This window comes from Theobroma cacao, chromosome 2 (assembly GCF_053813885.1).
Source record: "Theobroma cacao isolate CCN51 chromosome 2, ASM5381388v1, whole genome shotgun sequence".
Lineage (NCBI taxonomy): Eukaryota > Viridiplantae > Streptophyta > Magnoliopsida > Malvales > Malvaceae > Theobroma > Theobroma cacao.
In genome coordinates, this window is record NC_142640.1 from 47,993,633 (window position 1) to 48,016,372 (window position 22,740).

At 32.3% G+C, this 22,740-nt stretch overlaps 2 protein-coding genes and 2 pseudogenes across 3 annotated transcripts; all 4 read right to left on the reverse strand.

Annotated features, from left to right (window-relative positions):
- Positions 1-2,932: 2,932 nt before the first annotated feature.
- On the reverse strand, positions 2,933-4,357 carry LOC108660730 (uncharacterized; annotated as a pseudogene).
- On the reverse strand, positions 4,248-5,954 carry LOC18610084 (uncharacterized; annotated as a pseudogene). Its single transcript, XR_016024692.1, has 2 exons — positions 5,517-5,954; positions 4,248-4,662 (listed from the first exon to the last, which is right to left on the reverse strand). The product of XR_016024692.1 is annotated as an uncharacterized LOC18610084 (transcript).
- A 342-nt stretch (positions 5,955-6,296) lies between these two features.
- LOC18610085 (uncharacterized) lies at positions 6,297-8,325 on the reverse strand. The gene is made up of 2 exons (XM_007045556.3): positions 7,897-8,325; positions 6,297-6,701 (listed from the first exon to the last, which is right to left on the reverse strand). The coding sequence occupies exons 1-2, from the start codon at positions 8,218-8,220 to the stop codon at positions 6,522-6,524; spliced, it is 504 nt and encodes a 167-aa protein (XP_007045618.3). The 5' UTR covers positions 8,221-8,325; the 3' UTR covers positions 6,297-6,521.
- A 983-nt stretch (positions 8,326-9,308) lies between these two features.
- SGP2 (Ras-related small GTP-binding family protein) lies at positions 9,309-12,028 on the reverse strand. Its single transcript, XM_007045557.3, has 6 exons — positions 11,531-12,028; positions 11,315-11,438; positions 11,115-11,211; positions 10,945-10,984; positions 10,701-10,784; positions 9,309-10,173 (listed from the first exon to the last, which is right to left on the reverse strand). Exons 1-6 carry the CDS (start codon positions 11,882-11,884, stop codon positions 10,009-10,011), a joined length of 864 nt encoding a protein of 287 aa, XP_007045619.3. The 5' UTR covers positions 11,885-12,028; the 3' UTR covers positions 9,309-10,008.
- Positions 12,029-22,740: the final 10,712 nt, after the last annotated feature.

The following is a 22,740-nucleotide window of genomic DNA, read 5'->3' on the forward strand; positions in this document are numbered from 1 at the left end:
GTACGTTAAACGCTACTTCAGCTTTTACACTTGTTTTATCCACCCATTGATTGTTTTGTTGGTAAACCCTTAAATCTGCTTTGCAAATTGCTTCATGTAGTTAGCTTTGCACATAGATGAGGTTTCAAGTCACGGATTTCTAACCAAAACCCAGATATTCAAAAGTGTTTTGGGTCTCATATATGCTATAATTTTGATTTCAATGCAAAGAAAGATTGGTGTAGATATATAGGTTGAAGATAATGATGATCTAACTTCACTATTCTGCTTGATGCAGCGATTAACAGAAGAAGGAAAGAAGGGAAGGTAACTAAATGTAAGAACAATGGTGTTGACGAATTTTGGAATTATAGAAGATGGGGAGAAGTCAAGAGCGCACCTAGCATGATCCTCTTTGACATGGTGACCTTTTGTTTGGGGGGCATGAAGAAAGTGACCTTAAGCAAATTCATCAAGTGTTCCAAGAGTTAGAGGTTCGGGAATTGACTTCCCCAAGGAAGAAAAACTAAAAACAAAACCAAAAGTGAATGCAAAGAACTTTATAGAGTGTCCGTATTATAAAAGGAGTTTGACTTTTATGCTCAGTAGGGTTTTTAGAGTCTTGTATAAGTAATGGGATTTTAGTTCCCCTTTTTCCTTCTGCCCTTTGTTTGTTTGTGTTTCTTAAGCACTAATGGGTGAAAAGCTCTCACACCTTCTAGCAGACAATTCCTTTTTTTATTGTTTTTTCTTTCCATTTGAAGAGCTTTTTGAAATGGATATTGCTGTTGTCATTCCTGCTCTCTTTTGGGTTCCTTTTATTGTAACTAGCTAGTCCATTGCCTTATTACATTGTCTGTTGTTCATTTTTGGCAAATATTCATGATGCCTTGAGCCACATCAAACTCAATGAATTCACTCTTGGTATTGTATATGGATTGCAAAAAATTGTCCTTCATAATGTATTTTTTAATTATACAACGTCGAATTAGAATACAGACAAAATTTATTACGTAACACTTAAGTGATTATACATATAAAAGAATTCAAGTCATATTCTAATGGCATATTGATATATGAGATGATTGATTTGAAACAAATTGATCATAGGAATGTATTAATGTCTTCCCAACACATAAATGCAAAGAGATGGCTTAGGATTTACCTTAGTACTCTGCCTACCAAGAAAAAGGAACACGATTTTTGTGTTGTTTAGGGTATATATAGATTCCATATCGCCATAAAGAGAACTCTCTCAAATATTAATTATGTTTTTCTTTTCGTTCTCCCACCATTCGATAATTCATTCCCCTTACTTATTAAAGTGTTGCAAGTTTATGCACACATGTTCCAACAACCAATATATATGTGTAACTCCCATTGTTTTGTCCTATGTAATATGCATGCTGGAAGGACCATTACCTTAGGAATGTATTATTTCTTATATTTAATTAATGATCATTCTTAAGCTTAAATACGAAAAATTTGAAAGATGAAACTTGACTATATCTAATTATAAAATTTTGATATAATATTTGAAAAAATTCTACACTACTTAAGAAAATTCAAAAAAGTTCTTATTATTTTATTGTATATAATTAAGTTTTTATATTTTTATTTTGAATCACATAAATTTTTATAATTAACGTTTGATTAATTGTCATCAATCAAAATATTATTTATTATTATATACCACGTGGTGTTGATAAGACATATTGACACATCATTGTATATGGTAACGTGACTTGCTTAAGTGATATGATGATATAATCGTATGGTATTTTTTACTTTATATTAATGTTATGTCAATATTATAAATGACAAGTGATATTTTGATTGATAATAATATAAATGTCTATAATTCAAAATAAAAATATAAAAATTTAATTGAATGTAATAAAAAATAAAAAAACTATTTTTTTTTTTAAATAATTAAAAAATATTAGACCTAAAATTTCCTTATACAAGTAAAATTCAAGGGCATTAACTTTGTTTTTGTTTATTCTCCCGAGGAGGCAAAGATAGAGACAAAATTCAGAGAAAAGAAACAGTTGCACATCGTGGAGAACTCTGGGAGTCTGGTGAGGGGTGACGAAAGCCGCGTCAGTTGAAGAGAAATTAAGAAAAAGAATGCGGCCAAGGGCCAGGACTGGGGACAACAATATTTATTATAGCTCTTTTAGGCATCCAATAATTATTTAGAACCGAATTTAATGTGGTGTTCTAAGGTTGGGGACCATTCAATCAATTAGCCAAAAACAATTTAAAGCAATTTCGTAGCAGCAAATAATGAATTTTGTGTTTGCCAAGAAACAATTTTCAGACAGAGCACCCCAAGACAGAAGCAGAAACAGGGAGGTGGTACCCCCTTAGAGAAACAAGAGAGGCAGAGCACTGTGCAGCAACATAACATTACAAAAGAACAGAAGCAGCAGGTCCCCGATGGGTTCATCCCAAGGGAGTCTGCAAACGCATTAGCTTCTCAAGGAGTGTGGACTAGAGTTTCCCCAGCTGTAAATTGTACCATTTATGATCTTGTGATGTTTGTTCTACGATATGTTGTGATGGTTTTTAGCTCCCTACCGAAGATTTGGGCACGAGGCATGAGTCCTTCAAATTACAAGTTGAAACTCTCGAACCTCTCTTTCAACTATTTCTCGTCTGTGAAGCGGTCCACAAGATTTTTACAATACAAACCAGTCGCTGCCTACCTACTTCAAACCATGGATTCGTTCCTTGCGGGAACACTTTTGTACTGTTAACAATTGAACATCCAACATGCATGGACGGAAGTTTTGCATCTCACAACCCTCATTCAGAACCTGGAAAATGATTTTTTAGGTTGTGTATTTTTGCAGGGGATTTCCAAATCAATCTTGCGATTCATAATGAAAGATCAATCAACCAATTTATGGAAACTACCTGCCGCCATTTCATTAGCACTCATAACCAGGCAATCATACATTTTGAGATAAAACTTTCTAAACATGGCAAGAAAGAATTACAAATACAGATTCTTCTATCTTTGTGAACCTCTGTGTTTATTGAACTTTGATTTTTATCCTTATTTAGCTTGATTTGGCCGCATACAAACCCTGCTTTTAACATGGTATCAGAGATTGACTCAGACCCTCTTTTTCCTAACCAGCCCAGGTCCATTGCCGATGGCTGGAGAAGCCTTTCCGCACTGTGAAAGCAGCCCTCGCAGTAAGGCCAAAACACCAAATCCCCAAAAAGGGGAGTACATCATTATCAGTTTATCTGATGCCTTATGGGATCCGACCAGCTCCCCCAGTATAACAGTCTGAATTTAACATGAAGTTAACAAAGTTGTAAGAGTAGAGCCATTTGAAGATTTGAATGCATTTCAGTAAACTCAACGTAAGACCAAGATGGATATTCCAAGCATTAAATGTAACAAGTATCATCAATTAACAGCATCGAAACTAATAACACAAAGGTGTTATTATCATTTACCATGGATGTCATAAGAGCAGCACCGAAGATGAGGCAAGTGGTGTTGTACAAAGGCTTGGAGGCCAACAGCCCATAAATGTTAAGCAGAGCTAGGGAAATTGGAAAACAAGCTCCAGTTTCATAAGTGCCATGAAAAAATGAGGCTATTATGTTCTTTAAATTAGAATTAAATTTTGTATTTTTTATTCTTTAAAGTAAAAAGGAAATTGGAAAGAGTTGATTATGTTGTGCTATATATTTACGTTTCAAGTTGATTTCAAACAATCAAGACTTTGTATTATCTTTTCATTATTTTACTATTTTTTTTTTAGGAAGGTAAGCTTTATTATTAAGCATTAAAAAAAGAATGTTTACTCATTTTACAAAGGCGAGTGACAGTCTTTTATAGGTATTACAAGATAGCATATGAAGAGTATTTTTACATGACATATCAAAATTTGTCAACTCGTTTATTAAGTGATTTGATTCTCTCAAAATGTGTATAAATAATAAATAATTATAATTGTTTTTACATGTTTCAAAATGATTTCTATTTTTATACGAATCAAAATAAGTAATCATTCTCGTTTTCCCTTTTTCAAAGAAAATATTTGAAAAAAGAAGAAGAAATAGAACAATGGAACTACTTTATCATTTGAAATTAATTAATAATAGTTTTTTTTTTTAGGAAATCCCCTTTTTGTCATTTTTAAACATTTGTTCGATTTCATTGCCAATCTTTTATGACATTTGACATATCTAAACTCTATGCATAATTTCCATGGTATATAAATTTTAAAGATTACATAATATAATAGTAAAACTCTCGTACATATTGCAGAGCATAATACAAAAGTATGTTCTTGTAGCTTTTTGGCTTGAGAGATTAATTTTCGTGAGAAAAAGGAACTCCAAGTTTCATTTCTCCATTAGCCAGATAAAAGCACTTATAATCAGGCAATAATCATACAAAATAAACCGAAAATGTTGTAAATATGACAAGAAAGAATAACAAACTTTGGAGAACAGATAGTTTTGTATGTTAGCTCAAGCCCTCTTTTTCCTAGCCAGTGCTGGTCCTTTGCCAGTGGTTGGAGCAGCCTTGCCAGAGTGTGGAACCAGCCCTCGCAGCATGGCTAAAATACCAAATCCCATGAAAGGGGAGTAAACCATCAACAGTTTATCAGATGCCTTGGGGGATCCCAGCAACTCCCCTAATATAGCAGCCTGGAATTTAACACAGTTACCAAGTGCAAGAGTTAGGGAATGCATTTCAGTTACCATGATTTTAAACCAAGATTGATATATATTGATATATACCATGACGGGGTCTAAGATTTTGCAAGAAAAATAGTTAAAAGGTAATTATAAATATAATCATACTATATATCTCAAGTTATAAATATAATAATAAAGAAAATTAAAAATTGAAGGGCAGCTGCCCCTTCATCACCATCGTGGCTACACCGATATATACATATATATAAAGAGAGAGATATTTGAAGTAAAAAACTTATCACAAAGTTGCAATAATTGATCCAATTTAAATGATCCATCCGAAATTTAGTTAGGATTGATCTTATAAGTCATTAACTCAAAGATTCAAATTGAAATAATACAGATTGCACCAAGTTAAATAATTCATGAGATCATCTAAACTCAAACTTTAAATGATACTTATCTGAAACAATCCAAATTTAATTCACTTTAATCGAATCTAGAACAATGCAAAACTTAAATCGAGGATCTGTATTTTTCTTTTATCTTAAATTCAATTTAGTTAAATGATATAATAAACAAATTACAAATTAATATCATAATTGATCTGAACTTAACTCAATCAACATTGATTTAAAAAATTCAATAACTTTGAAATTAAGCAATTTGAAACCGAAATGAATAAATCTAAATAAACCGATCCAAACCCAAGCTCATTAGGCCCGATTGTTATTCTTAGAGTTTCCTCTTTTGGGTTATTATCATTCAATGAGAGAGTAAGTAATTAGTAATACTTTTGATGAATCTTATTAGAATTAAAAACTATTGAGAGAAATGTGAAGAGAGGAGTTCTTTTTGTTTACCATGGACGTAACAAGAGAGGCACCGAAGATACGGCAGGTGGTGCTGAGCCAAGGCTTGGAGGCCAACATCCCATAAACGTTAAGCAAAGCGAGAGGCCACTGGAAAACAAGCTCCAGCCAGAGCAGGGCCCTGAAAAAATGGGGCTTCCCCAGCAGGAAAATATCTTGGTACTCGCCTGCATACCATTTATTCAACGAACCAGCAGCTCTGGGTATATGCTCTCATGTAAAACAGACTGCGAGTCAAGTAAGGGAGCCGCAACCGAGATTAGCACCAACATTCGCAATAGAATCGCGTCAAGCACCTTGCATAGAGCTCCCATTGTCGTTATTTTGAGCTTTCAACAAAGAGAAGAAGAGGAAGAGATGGGAAGGAAAAACGAGATTGGATCTAAGTTCTGGATTTGTTGGTGGAGAGGATATGCAGTCTTCGCTGTGACTAAATTATTATATCAGTAAATGCAGCCGAATCCTGCCAAATAATTTATTACTTTCTCTAAGTTAGTTGTATTAAAGAATAGTTTGAATTGATTTAATGGTTCTGTCCCTGTCTGATAGAGGATTAGAAGTAATACATTTGAGATTACCGCCCATCAGATACAATTAGAACAAACTTACCTATTGAAAGAATCCATTAATTATTCTACTTAAACTTCCAAATGTGTATATGTATTCTACAAAAAGGTAAAAGAACAAACTGTATAGTGTAATGAAAGATGCAGTCTTCTAATTGACTAGATCTTCTTTTACGAGTAAATGTAGCTAAACTCCATGATGGAATTGATAATCAAAGAGCAATTAGATGACATTTCATTTCCACCTTGGACAGAAATGGCTTATAAGTTATGAACAAAAACAACTGAATGGAAACCACCTCAAAAGACAGTACTCACCAATGCATTAACACTCGTAATCAGGCCATAATCATACAGATGAAACACAAACACGCTAAATATGAGAAGAAAGGATTACAAAAATTCGAGAAGATGGTTTTGTATTCTCAACTCAAGCTCTCTTTTTCCTCGCCAGTGCAGGTCTTTTGCCAATGCTTGAAGAAGCCCTGCCAGATTGTGGAACCAGCCCTCGCAACAAGGCTAAAACACCAACTCCCATGAAAGGGGTGTACATCATCAACAATTTATCTGTTGCTTTCTGAGATCCCAGCAGCTCCCCTAGTATAGCAGCCTGAATTTTACACAAAGTTAACAGAGTGAAAAAGGTTATGATTTTTGGGCAAGATGGATAGAATATTTGAACGCCAGAAACTCAGAATAAAGAGTGACAAAGAGGTGTTAGCCAATGTTCGTTTTCAAGCCACATCCGGTTCATGTTATCTGCTAATTAAGAAGTTGTAAGGCAAAGTAGAGAAAACCATTTTCTTGAAAATGGAAAACCCACACCCTTTTCTTGAAAATGGAAAACCCACAACATTTATTGAAAGCCATTTTGTTTTTGTTTGATTATCCCTTGGGATTGGATTTGGGAATTGGGATCGTTGAACGAATGAATAATGATAAATGAGAAATGTAAAAAGCAGCAATTTATACCATATGATCTTCAAATCTACTAATAAATATAATTTTTTTTATTTTTTTTATTTTATAAGTATGCATGTTACTTATAATTACTTTAAAACTTTTTTACAATATCTTATGATACTCGACACTTAAATATAAAATTTTGATACACAATACATATATCGATTTAATAAGTATAACTAAAATCATAATCTATGTAATAATTTATCTACCATTCAAATAACAAATCAATATTTCATAAAAATATCTCAATCAACCGTACTTAATAAACAAGTCCACTATCCTGATGTAACAAGTTTCAGTTCCATATCAAATTTCAATTTATTACAACTACTAAAAAAGTGGTTTCTTAAATAATTTATCCATCAATAGGAACATTCAAAGTACTAATCAGAAATTTCACAAGGATATCTTAAACCAACAATACTTTAAGTAATATTTTTTTAAATTATGTTTGTAAAGTTTTGTGTTAAAAATAATTAAATTTGAAAATCAAATTCAATTGATAAATATACTCTAATGAATACAACAATAATATGTGAACATTAAAAATAGCAAAATTTATTATACAAAAAACTTTGATCAATCGTTAATCAAACGATCAAAATCTTCCATAGTTCCAGCTAAGAATTCAAAACTAAGATCCTCTAATTGAATTTAATGTTAAAATTTACCATAGGGTTCAAAGCACTATCATCAATAAAGAGCAAATAATGTGTGTGATAAATACTACCCAAGCATTAAAATTTAGACTCCCATCATTGAAAAAACAAAAAAAAAACCATTAAAATTTGAATTTAAAATTCCAAACAAGGGTGGGAGTAATTTTTTTTTTTATTTACCATGGATGTAATAACAGAGGCACCATAGATGAGGCAAGTGGTGTTGAACCAAGGCTTGGATGCCAAAATCCCATAAATGTTGAGCACGACGAGAGGCCACTGGAAAACAAGCTCCAACCAGACGAGGGCAACGAAGAACTGGGGCTTCTCCACCATCAAATAATCTTGGTACTCGTTGGCGTAGGATTGCTTCAAACGGATGAGCACGTCCGGGAAGCTGCTCTCCGGCAAAACCGTCTGCGCGTCGATTAAAGGCCCCAGCAACAACATCACCACGAACACCACCAACAGCAGCGCGTCAACCACCTTGCACAGAATTCCCATTTCTTTCAAGATTCTCGAGAAGGGAAAGAGAGGGGAGTTGGATCTAATTTTCTGAAACTTCTTACAAGGTCTGAAATGGTCGACGCTGCCTAAATTTGCCCCCGATAATTTCTATGCTTTTAAATTAAATAATAAAAATATTATGGCTCATGTCAAGGTTTTGTCCTCGTCACTTTCTCTTATTTACAAAACTGCCATTTTTTTCCACCATGCCATCTCTTGATGGTAAGAAGGAAGTATTAGTATAAGTCTTACGGTACATAATTTTGGTCTAATTTTATTTTAAATTTTGTTGAATTATATGTTTCTTTATTAATTAGCTTATTTCACTGATTTATTTTGTAATACAGAAGAGTTATTTTTTGTCATTATACATTTTTATCTCTATATGTAATTTTATTTTATTTTTTAAAAATGTGAATTTTTTTAATATTGTGTTACATTTTAATTCAAAAGTCGAATATTTTACTTTTCGATTTTGTTTTAATGCATACAAATGTTTTGAATAAAAACTTGTCATATGGTTGTTGGTTTCCTCTTTTTTTTTTTTTTTGACTAATTGGGTTTCTTAGATTGTCACATTAATGTGTACCACATCAATGTGTTATTGCAACCTAAGGAAAACATAAGATAAGCTTCTGCTTGAAGCTAAATTAATAACCTAAATATTAGAAGAAGGCATTGGAGGATGGATAGGGAGGAGTTTGTAAAAGAACCATAATTTTATATATGGGTCATGATATTAGAATGTACAAGATTTGCTTTTAGATAAGGTTGGGCATGAACCCAACCATGAGGACAGCAGTTTCACATATTTATCTCCCAATCGTGTATTGCATTTGTAGGTTTATGACCATGCGCAGTGTGATCATGTAGGGAAGAACAAGCAAAGAAATACGCCTATCACCATCAGCAGTGGGATCCCCTGGAGTGAGAGAGGTGAACCTCATCAAGTAATTCGACTTAAATGAATAAATTCGTTAACAATTGGCTTTTTGCCTGAATTACAGTGCCTCTGTGATATACTTCATCTTTTATAGTTTTCTTTTCTGTTGTTTGCCCTTTATTTTACTCTATTCATGTTCTCCTTTTACTTAGCTAATGATCTACTGCTTTGAATTGTTCAAATGACAGTAATAGGCCTGCCTAATTCCATCATCTCCGAACCAGTAATATGAAGTCAGTTTCATCCCATCAAAGAGATGATTGATGCACCTTTTGACTTGCGACTTCTGGCTCACCAAATTCCGTGGGCAACTATATTGCAGCAAAGCTGGACTTGCCTGTCAGATATTGACTCTAATCGTGAGAAAAATCCCAAGTGTCAGTGTAGAGTTAGATAGCAAAAGTAGTCACAGGACCATGGTAGGTGTTAAGAGTTTTTTCTAGTACATTTGACTATGATTCCAAGTTCTTTACCATGTTTAATCCTTTCCCTTCTAAGCTACCCTTCTAGTTTTTGCATGTCATTTTTATTTAGAAATGACTATGGTAAGCATGGTTAATGTGGGTACTTCCATGGAGGCAAGGTCTTTGCTCAATGAGTGAAAAGTAGCTGAGCTGAAAAGAAATATGCAAAGCTATCATGCAGCATTTCATTTTTGTTTTTTCACTTTTCCTATCATTGTTGAACAACTGAAGTGTTGTCATTGCGGGCTCTTCCCCACTGCTCAGTGAAACAACTCGAATCATCACCAGGCCGAATGAGAAACATTAACTCTGGTGACCGGTTGCCTGAGGATCAATCTCTTGGAATTAAGGCAGTCTGTCTATTTTACAACAGTAAGTTTAGAAATCAATGATGGGCTCTCCGATGGTGAGATTGCGCTCAACTGTCCAAGGCAGGTCAAAGAGTTTTGCTGTGATGAATTTGAAGATCTTGTTTACATTGATGTTGTATGTAGCACTTGAAAAGAACAGCGTCGCGCTCAGGGCCTTTGCATATGCTCTTGCCTGCCATAAATAAGAAGCAAATTTATACTGCAATGAAAAACACAATATTGAAGTTCAACTATTCAATTTTGGTTGTGCAATGTAAGCAGACAACAATCGACGGTTCTAAACAGCTTCCAACTACAAGAGGAAGGGAAAGAATCTTTCATCTGTTGGGATTGTTGAGTGGTTAAAAATGAAGATCTGAATATTGGTGACGGGTGAGAGATCACAATCTGCATAATGTGGGTGGCTCGTAGGCCTCCCTGTAATCAATTAGCCAAAGTCTATTTCTCCAGTTATGTTTCCCTGTTTGTCCCCTGATTTACTTCATTGGTCCGCCATGTTTTAACTCTCAAACATTGAATTGGTTGTCTCCAAGTCTTCCCTTTATATTTACATCTCCAAATTCATAGATCTGATCATGAAGCAATAATACAAGATACCAGGAGTGCGAATTGTTTTTAGACCAGTTTGGAGTGATACAGGGCTTTAGGGATGGCAACTAACCTATGGACAAGAAAAATTGTCTTGGACTAGCAATTTACCTGACTGGCGATTGTCCACTGCAAATCTATGGGAAGTTGAATGAAATCATCAAATTTGGTTCCTATCAAAATCGGTATTGCTGTCTGCATAATCAAAGCTTTGCATAATTAGGAGACATTTTATAGACATCTAGTCACATAAATACTTATATAATTCTTAAAATAGAAGCAGAAACCTGGAACGAAGGAATGAAAGCTACTCTGGATTTCAACAATGGTATGATAAAAGTAAAAAAGTGAATACCTGATTCCATTTCCTGGCTTGTTGATACCAGCTTATGACACTGCAACCAGAGAATAAATACTCCTTCAATTTAGAATCCTACCCAGATTACAGAGATCAAGGCAATACAACAATTCTTTTTCATTGTTAATTGAAATGGAGATATTGGACTGGATAATGTATGATCATACCTGTTTAAAGTACACCGGCTTGTTAGGTCAAACATGAACAGAATTGCTACGGAGTCTTTGCAAGCCAGGGGAATGTAATCCTTGGATTTCTGACCTCCTGCATTTTTAATTAAATGAACAAGTTGTTGGGTGTTCTATAAGCAACAAAAGTGAAAACCTGAAGAATTCTTTAAAAGCAGAGAGAAAGAAAAATGGCATACCATCAACATCCCAGATACTGTAAGATATTCTTGCTCCTCTAACAAAAAAAGTTTTATCCATCAAATTCAATCCATTCTCTTGAATGGCTTCCAGTTCATCTTTCTCATCCCCAATGTATTTCACCTTTAAGTCCATGACAAGATGCATTGATATTTCAATAGAACAAAACCAATAATACTTAAACAAGATCAAGAAGTTACGCTAATGACACTGACCAGAAAACTAGTCTTTCCAATTTGAGAATCACCCAAGAGACTGATCTTCAAGGGAACTAAATCCGAATCCTTACTATCATGGTGGTTATGGTGACACGCGGGCAGCGTCACGTCCCTCGATGCTGAAAAACTGCAGTCAATGGAGGCAGAAGACGGCGAAGGCACGGCGGTGGTGGTAGTGGTGGCGCTGGCGTTGGCTGATCGTGGTAACACTCGATACCTAATAGGCTTCCCCAGGGAACACATGAGAATTCTGTCCCAGAAGCAACGAATGCAGCGTCGCAGAGTCAAAAGGCGACGGTGGACTCTGAGTCTGAGTTTGAGTTTAACCATTTTGGGGCACATCTGGGTCATGATCTCTCACTAGATGGCCTCAAACAGATTGCTGTGTTGTCTATTTGGCCATGGAAGAAAAGCCTGGCAAACACTTGCTCTCATATTTCAAAACCTTTAGGATATTTTTGGAACATGCTCTTTCTGTTACAACTTACGAAGAGACTTGTTAGCTACGAATGTGACTACTTTAACGGGACAGTTGACCGGTATTATGGACAATAATTTTGCATATTAGTCCAAATTGCCGGCTCGGTTCTGCTTCCAGTTGCATTCACATTAGGGTTATTTTGGGAACTTCACAATTTCTTTCCTCATCCAATTCTATTGTAATCTTTCTCCCTCTTATCTTTAACCATTAATTATCTTAATCATTAACCAACAAAAACATATATGATAATGACCCTTTTAATCCAAAGGTTAATTACATCATAATCTCTTCTTATACCATACAAATAGTATAAATTTGAGCTCACAAATCATTAAAAATAATATTAAAACGGTGATTTATCCTTTCCATTAGTAGAAGCAAATGCTTTGTTAGCTCTAAATTGATTAGATTAGATTTGGCCTGTTGGGTGAAGGTATTGAACTTGAGCCCATGCCTTGACTAAACAGACAGAACACGTTTTTTATATGAATAAAAAGAGAACACTTGTCCTTCAAACGTGGGGTGCAACTGCAATCCTCCCAATTTCTATGGTTACTTGTCTGCATTGAATCAATTATTTGCCCAGAAAATTTAAATTTGACGTGCCCCTCCCTTCAATAATTGAATCAAATCCATTGGTTTACGTAAGTAAACCCTAAGTAATTAGGCATAATTTTTTAAAAATTTAAATAAATTCTTAAATTTTATTATATGCTTATACTTTTATTTTAAGTTAAATAAGTTTTTATATTTTTATTTTTAATCAAGTGAAGTTGACTTAATCAAAGCGTCACTTATTATTCTATGTCATGTAACATTAGTATAACATGAAATTCACGTGGTATGTTAATATATTATAATAAATGATGATTTGACATGATTACATGAATTTAGCGTATTTTTCACTCTCCACATCAGTACCATGTCGATATCATATGAATATAAAATGATAATGGATATTTTGATTAATGACAATTAGTCAATTATTAGTTATAAGAGTTTATTTAATCAAAAATAAAAATATAAAAACTTAATTAAATATAATAAAAAAATAAAAATTTATTTAAATTTTCTTAAATAATTCAAAGTTTTTCTTTTTTTAAAAAATATTAATTTATCTAACCAAACGGGAAAAACAAATTCCCCACATATCAAGATAGTAGCCTCTATTCGTTAAAACATTATATCTACAATTTATTTTAATAATGTTGTACTGCTATTTATTTTAGTAATTGTGACATGCATTATAAGAAATTCGAATTTTTTGATGAAATTCTAAGGTACTCACCTAATTAAATGTAAACCATTGATTTTTCCTTTTTTTCATATCAACTTGGATCTTAAATTACATCATAACAAAACAAAAGATATTTAATTTTGTTTGGGTAACGCATTGCATGCAACAATTAAAATTTAATATTTCAATTTAAAAAATTTTAAAATAAAAGGAACGAGAGTTATATAATAAAATAAGACTATCGTTCATCATATAGTTCAAAATTACACACTTTCAAACTTGAAATCGCTTAATAAAAATATCAAATTTTACTTACAGTATGTTTCTTAAAATCACGTAAAAACTGATTATGCAATTAGAAAAAGAAAGTATATATGGGGTGAATATGTGACAACCACTCATTCAATATTAATGATTTGTACATGGATTCGAATTAAATGTCACATGATTATGATAAGTTAGAATCTTTGTATCTTTGTAAGCAACAACATGATTAAGAAAGTTAAATATTAAATATTATTATCCAAAGCCCATGAAGAATTATCATTATTTTTATAATCATAAGATTGCGTGTAAATTTTAAAAAATTATATATATATATATATAATAATGTAAAAAAAGCACTAAATTGGTTGTAATTACAATTTAATTTTTTCAAAAAATATAGCATAATACATATGTAAAAAAATTAATAAATAAATCAACATAAAATTAAATTAAATTCACTTTAAATGAGACATAACCTGTAGTTAGGAATTATAAATTGGTAGGGTTCAATTCCATCACCATACCATTTGAGGCCTGACACGTAATTCGATGAGTGGTGTCAGCATCTGACACGTTGATTTGGAAAATAATAAACAGCTTCCAGTTATGTTTTTTTAATGGAAACTAACGACGAAATAATTGTCCTTTGGAACTGGGTGGTCGGTCGACATGTTCGGTAATCACTGTTAAAGATATTATAAATGTGAAAATGACTCGAGTGATGGCTAATCATTCGTTAGGAAATTATTTCTTCTTAACCGACGTGGAAACCTGTTGTTCTCTCTTTCAAAAGTGACCAATTGAGAATTAATTCAAAATTAATTGATTCTGATCCAACAACAAAAGGGGATTAGGATGTCAACGGGTTAGATTTATATAAATATTCACGAGCTTTTGTTCCGATAATATAAAGTTTGAATATCTTATATTCAGATTTGAAATAAATTCTTAATATGAAACTAATATCAATAAGAAAATTACTGTTATATGCATTGGACAACCAAGATGTATTTTTGGGACTTGTCTCTAATTGAGGTCTTAGTATGTAAAGAGCTTTGATAAAAAAAAAATTTGTCACATGCTATTAATAATATTGTTGTTTAAGTTCAAATTGAATATGTATTTTATTATTTTATACTATATTTTAAAATAATTATAAAAAAGTAAATTGAAATTATAATTATTTTTCTACCATGGACGTCCTTTTCCAATTTTACTTTTAATGAAAATATTATTAATTTACAAAACAAAAAACATTCCTTTAGATAGATAAACATACGGAAAATTAAAACACAAAATACGTAATATGTAAAATTTTTATTTTTTTTCTATTCCAAATTGAATGTTCACTTCTTTTAGTCCGTTCCAAAATTATGTTATTTTTTTTTTGAAAAGCATGTTAAATTTTTTCAACACCGACTATGTTTACATTGTCAATGTTTCATATTAATTTCTAGTATTTTTATTTTTTAATTGATATAAAAAGGTATAAAATATATTAAATACACTAAAATCAATGTTTTTAATCTCTATACAAAATATCAAATTAAATTAGATATTTAATTTAAAATGAAAAGTGAAATATTTCGTTTTCAAAGTAGATATTCAATTGAGATAAAATGAGTATTCATTGATTTCTTTAGCATATGTTGTGTTTGATAAATTTTTTAGAGGTGAAATAATTTTATATTCTAATTAAACAAGCAAAACATATCCCTAAATTATTATACATGATAAGTTCCCTATTACTCACAGGTAGAGAAGAAAAACAAAAAATACATCATCTGAACTAAAGCCTAAATTAGCTATAAAGTCGAGTAATCAACTACGCTCTCGGTAAATATGTTGTGTAAAAGTCTCCCATTGTCTCCTTATCAAGCTATGAATTGTGTTTATTAAATATGAGTTATGACAAGGATGAGGAGCATTAGAAGTAATAGCCCCAGCTACAAGTTGACTATCCACTTGTAAAATAATCTTGTGAAAGCCGAAATCCCATGCAAGATCAAACCTCTATAAACACCCTAGAGTTCTGCCCGATATGTAGTGCAAACACCTAATCTAGTAGTAAAGCCACCACACAATTGGCCAATTGAGTCATGTAGTACACCACCAGTGGTTACTTGTCCAATAGATCTTTTGTGTGTACCATCAGAATTCAATACAATCCAATCATCCGATGGAGGAGACCAACCTATAAGAATAATTCCTCACACCTGGTCATGGATGAAGCTGTCTTTCCCCCAATGTATTTTAGAGGCATTTTGTATAGCTCGAGCAAAGCTGAATATCAAATTTATATGAACCCCTAAAGCCAATACTTTACCTTCAAAAACAAAAGCATTCCTCCATTTCCAAAAAACCAGCAGGCAACTCATACGTGGAAGATTATTAACTTGCAGCTTCTTGTTGCTTAGATTAAAACCAATCCAATCGAAGCAAGAAGGAATATTAAGTTGAGCAATCTCACCTTAAAGTAAAAGACAATTCCAAATTGATATTGTTGCAGGACTTTCACGCAATATATGTGAGACTGCCTCCCCCCATCACGACATTGTGGACAAATATCTTCATCTGACAACTGCCTACGAACCCTCTCCTTGTTAGTTAGTAAACGTTGCTATAAACATTGTAAAAGTTATAAAATATATAAAATAAACTAAAATAATATTTTTTAATCTTAATAAAAAAGTATCAAATTAAAATAGACTTTTAATTTAAAAGGGAAAGAGAAATATTCCATTTTCCAAGTAGATAGCCAATTCAAGATAAAATGAGTATTCATTGATTTCTTTAGCTTTTGTGTTTGATGATCTTGATCTTAGATGTCAATCTTATTTTTATGGAAATTGATTATTATACTATAATTTTAGATGCTCATATGGCTCTTTTTTATTTTTTATCATAGAAAAAATATTAATATAGTACTATTTTTAAATGTATTTGTAATTATGTTTAAACCAAAAATATTGCTTATATAATATAATGTAATGGCACTAATTTGGATTAGATAAGTAGAAACTAAGCTAAATAATTGTATTAACTGTTTAGATTTAGTGTCATGATCCTGGTGGAGAGTCATAAATCCCATATCAAAGAGATTATAACTCTTAAGGAGAGCCATAAAGCTATTCCATTCCTAGCAAGAGCCACCACATTAAGGAAGGATGTAATGGTCCAATGGGAAGTTATGAATGTTATATTGATTATGTACTAAAATAATATTGAACATTTAAAATCTATATTATCTCTAAATTTTTATTCAAATAAAGCTAAAAATTTCATATTTAATTCTACCTGTTAAAGTTAGTAATTTTTCAATCAAATGGAAAGGAACAAGCTAGTAAATTAAAAAGATATAAATTTAAAAAATAATTAATATAATATAATATTTTGAAAAATGGCAGCTCTTTCATCAACGTCCTTGTTACAAAAAACCCTAACCCGACCATCCTTGATGATAGATCTAGGAAAAAAGGTAGGTTCAGGCAGCCGGATCAGGCTTCACCCATCGAGGATGAGAAGATAGTGCACAATAATCCTTCCTTTAGGGATATTCTACTAAGTTTAGACAATGAAAGATCGAAGTCTGAGATTAACGACCAATAGGAGAACGATCTTTTGGATGATGATGAAGTGGAGCTATTGAATGGTTTAGATGTCTTGGACTTTGATGATATCCAGGTGAGCTCGATTGAAGTTATCCCATCTGTTAAGGTTTTTAAAGGTATTCAAAAGGTATTATCGAAAAAGTGGGAATAGTCAATCATTGTGCGAATGCTTGGTCGTCCTTTGGCATACAAAACCCTCAATGAAAAGATCCTTGTTATATGGAAGCCAGTTGGTAGATATTCCATTGTTGATCTTGTTGACAACAAATATTTAGTAAGATTTGAAAAGTGGGATGATTATCTCAAGATGTTGTTGGATGGCCCTTGGCTCGTAATGGGGCATTATTTAATTGTCCATCCATGGACATCTTCATAGACTAGCAAAACTCAAGAGCTTACAACAGTGGCTGCATGGGTGAGATTTCCTGGGATGCCTTTGCACATGTATCATAAGGCAATCCTCAGAAAAATGGTCTTACTGATCGAAAAAATGATTAAAATAGACTACTGATAACTCTCTAATATAGAGTTATTTGGACTTAATTTTGATAGTAATTTAGCTTAGTTCTTGTACTAATGCATAGAAATTAGTAAGTTTTATTTAAATTATTTTAGGTTAGTTATTTTAGATGAGTCAATATAATTTTAGTTAATTTTATACTTAATTTGGTGTTAATGTGATTAAGATAAGTTTTTGATAATTTATTTGTGCTTTTATAGATGTTTAATGAAGGAAGAATTTTAATGGAATGAGTAATTTTGAGGTGTAGATTTCTATTACATATGTTTCGGTATTTCGACCATAACTTTCTCTACAAAACTCCAAATGAGATGTTTCTTAGACTATTGGAGAGATAAGAGAAAAAGTTACAACTTTTATGTTTATCACTTTGTCCAGTTCTTCGTATAAGGTAGTCAAAAATCTTGTCAAAGTTGACACACTGCAGCAATCCTAGAGCAATTACGATTTCTGCTAATTAATTGGTCGAGGTCATGGCTCACGTAGTCTGATGAGGAAATTCTAATTAGAATTGACTTCTTTCTTCACCCAACTTTACCTAACTTTAGATGAAGTATTGAGGGATATCATAATTTTAGGTCTGGTAATCACTAGAAGTTAATAAAATAATTTTGCTGATATATTTTAGTTTAGTTTTAGTTATTAGTTTATTAGTTTTAAGTTTAATTTTAATTGTTTAGATAAAATTATGATGTGTTAATTTTAATAGTTAATAGTGAGAATTAATTCAATTCTTTATGGGATCGATACTCTACTCATCAGTATATTATCTTTGCAATACATATACTTGTGTAGGTAGAAAATTGAACAACAAGTTTCTGATGTCGTTGCGAAGAATTGACTTTTAGTTCTTTCCTGTTAATATTAATACCAAGCCTTCTTTATTTTAATCTAAACTTTTCTTTTCTTTAATTTTTCAATTTGATCCAGAAATCAAAAAGACTTTTTGAAGACTTCAGAGGAAAAATAAAAAAGTTTCTATTCCAAGCAAAACAATGGTTGATCAACAAGAAGAAGATACCAAGTCTTTGAGGGATTATGCAATCTCACGAGTACTAAATCTCCACTCTAGTATCCGAATACCTCCTATTCAAGCCAACAACTTTGAAATTAAGCCATCAATCATTCAGATAATTCAAACTGCTGTTTAGTTTAGGGGTTTGCCTAATAATGATCTGAATACTCATATTGTAAATTTTCTGAAAATCTGCGATACATTTAAGGCTAATGGTGTTACTGATGATGCCATATGATTGAGGCTTTTCCTTTTTTGAGAGATAAAGTAAAGAGTTGTTTAAATTCGCTTCCTACTGGTTTTATTAATACTTAGGATAATTTAGCTAAAAAATTCTTAGCAAAATTCTTCCCACCTGCTAAGTCAGCAAAGATGTAGAATGATATCACTTCTTTTATGCAATTTGATTCTGAATCACTATATGAGGCTTGGGAGAAATATAAAGATTTGATAAGAAGGTGTCCTCGCCATGGGTTACCTAAGTGGCTGTAAGTTCAGACTTTTTATAATAGTTTGCTGAGATTTTTTAAAACTACCATTAATGTTACCGCTGGAGGTGCACTTATGAGTAAATCCATTTATGAGGCTTATGATTTGCTTGAAGAGATAGCTTTCAATAATTAATAATGGTCATCTGAAAGATTGGGTACTAGCAATCTTGTTGGAATTCATGAATTAGATGTGATAAACACTGTTTCTACACAATTGGCTTCTCTTGCAAAGAAAATAGATAAACTAAGCGTCAATGTTGTTTAGAACTCCTTTATGACGTGTGAATTTTGTGGGGAAAGACATTCTAATGACAATTGTCCCATCTATTCTGAGTCTTGTCAATTTGTTGAAAATAGGCAACAGAACAATCTCTATTGCAACACTTATAATCCTAGTTGAAGGAATCATCTCAATTTTTCATGAAATAACAACCACGGGTCTTCTTCAGTAGCTAAGTTAAACTTTCCTCCTGGATTTCCATCTAGTGCCCCCATGCCAGAGAAAAAGCCTTCAATGGAGGATATGTTCATGCAATTCATGACAAAGACTGATGCATTCATAACAAAGACCGATGCATTTATGACAAGGACTGATGCCTCCATTCAAAATCAAACAGCTTCAATTAGAAATCTTGAGACACAAATGGGCCAACTTGCCAGTGCTTTACATACTATACCTCATGGTACTTTATCAAGTGATACTAAACCCAATCCAAGAAGAGAAAGTAAGGAACATTGTATGGCAACCACTTTTCGCAATGGAAAAGATGAAAGTAAAGAGGTAAATAATAAAGCTTTAAATTCTAAGATTTCAATTCAATCTAATGAGAAAAAAATTGAAAAAGATCCTGAAATGAAATTATGGTTGAAAAATTTGTTGAAAATTTTAAAAAAAAATCACAATTAAAATCTACTCCCATACCTCCACCACCTTTTCCTCAACATTTTCAAAAGCAAATACTTAACAAACAATTCCACAGATTTCTTGAGGTATTTAAAAAGCTGCATATTAATATTCCTTTGTTCAAGCTTTAGAACAAATGCAAGTTATCTTAAATTCTTGAAAAACATCCTAACCAAAAAGAGGAAATTGAAAGATTTTGAGACAATTACACTTACTGAGGAGTACAGTGCTATAATCCAGAATAAGCTTCCACCAAAGCTTAAAGATCCAGGGAGGTTTTTTATTCCTTGCACTATTGGTAGTTTTAAAATTTCTAAGGCTTTATGTGATTTGGGTGCTAGTGTTTTAATAATGCCTTTGTCTATTACCAGAAAACTTGGATTTAAAGAAATACAACCAATTACAGTTACCTTGCAATTAGCAGACAAAACAATCAAGCACCCAGTTAGGATTATAGAGGATGTTTTGCTAAAAGTTGGGCATTTATATATTCCGGTGGACTTTGTTGTGCTAGAGATTGAAGATGATGTTGAAATTCCTCTTATTTTGGGAAGACTATTCTTTGTTACAACTGAAGCAATTATTGATGTGAAGAATGGCAAAATAACTTTCAGAGTTGGAGAGGAGGAAGTGGTATTTAACTTGTTCAATACAACTCAGTATCCCTATATAGATAGTTGCTATAAAGTGGATTTAGTTAATGAAGGTAAAGGTAAGCTTAGTCCACCACCTTCAACGAAGCTGGCACCAACTCTTGAGACAAAACCACCACCACTTTTCAATTATCTTGATTTTGCAGTTAGACAGTGAGTAGTATTTTCTGATTCACAACTCGATCTTTTGCCATGAAATCTTAAACCATACTAGGGGTTTCCCCTTCAAGTTGGCAAAAATTCATCCTTATGATGTTGTTGAAATTTATAGTGGACTAACCGAAGTAGTAAAAGTCAATAAAGAAAGTCTCGAACCTTATAAAGTAGTGCAGGAACTGGTGCCATAGTCAAACTAGTGACTATAGAGAAACGTTTCTTGAGAGGCAATCCAAGCACTCTAACTTACTTTTTTTTATTTTCTTTTAAGTATTTTTATTTATTCAATTATTAAATTATTAACACTTTTTTTATTTTACACGTACATTTAAAAAAATGTAAAAAAATTCAAAAAAATAAAAAAGGGTAGGCCTTGGCCTCCCAGACTCCAATTGACGTAAGTCGTGGCCCACTAGGCTTTAGGCTGTTGCGTCACTTGGAAAAAAAAAAAAAAAGAAGAAACCCTCTAAGCCACGGCCCAACGGCCTACTGGTGCACGGGTTGCAGTGCTCTAACAACAAGGTCGCAGCCTTGCGCCTTTTTTTATGACGTGGGCCTCGACTCCCACTAAGGGACAAGCCACGACCTGCTCGAATGTGGGCTGCCAACAAGGGGCTGAATTCAAAGCTATATATTTAGGATAATGTTTAGTTTAAGTTTGTGGAACTGAATTTATTTTTCTGGTGATAAATGTTCTGTGGAAGTTTTAGATTTAATTTTATTTGCATGTGTATTTAGATTTATAAATAATTTAAGATTAGTTGGTAAATAAATTTATTATTTGTTTGAATTTTAGGAATCTAGAGTAAAGTTGTGCCAATCTTTTTCGATAATTTCTCAATCTAATGATGATAACTAGTTGTCTTGAATTCTTAACTTTTGGTGAATAAGGTTTTTGTTTGGATTCATGCTAAATTTTTTGATAAGTATCATTGTTAGGATGTGATTTTCACAATTTTGAGCACTATATCTTTTATTTTGAATTATTATGAATATCTAGAGAAGGTTTATATTGATGTGAACTGTAGATTATGTTATGAATTCTAGAAATAACTTGATTTTCTCTCGATGTTAAATCTTAAACAATACTTAGTTAGGGAGATGATTTAGGCCATCTTTGAACCGTTTGAACCTAAAAGGCCTACCTTGTTAGATCTTTATCCCTAATACACCTTTTTTGAGCCTAAATTCTCTTTTCTTTGTTTAACTATATAATAATTGAGCATAGCCTTAAAATTAATTTTTCAATTTTGCAACCCATATTCCTAAGCACGTATGTTATTTTAGGAAATATAGATTGAACTAAATGTTGTAAAAGGTGAAAAGGTGATGTTAATGTGAAAAAAAAAATTAAATATTAAAAATCACCTCACTACCTACAATACAAAGAAAATCAGTTTGAAGGTGTGAAATTGAGAAATTGTAATCTAAAAAAAAAAAGAGAGAGAAAAAATATGATGAATGCAAGAAAAGTTGAAATGTGGACGAAAAGATATAATAGGAGAAGGAAAATAGAGCTATATATATAGTTCTTAGAATAATTATGTGCTTAGAGTGATTTGAGCCAAATTATTATCTTGTATCCTACCTTGACCCTAGCCTTACATTACAAGCTTTATAAAGTCCTCTTAATCCCTAGCTTGGTGTTAATCTACATTAATGGAGAGAAAGATGAAAAGTAAACCTATGAAATTCTAGTACTAACTTGAAATTTGTGTTGGCATAAACTCATCCAGATGTCATAATATTCTTGATAAAAAATTTCACACACATGAAAATCCATTTGAGAATATGCTTGCATTGGAATTAAAACATGAATTTGAATGGGTCCTATATTTTTTCTTAGGTTAATGATTGATAGACATACTTTTA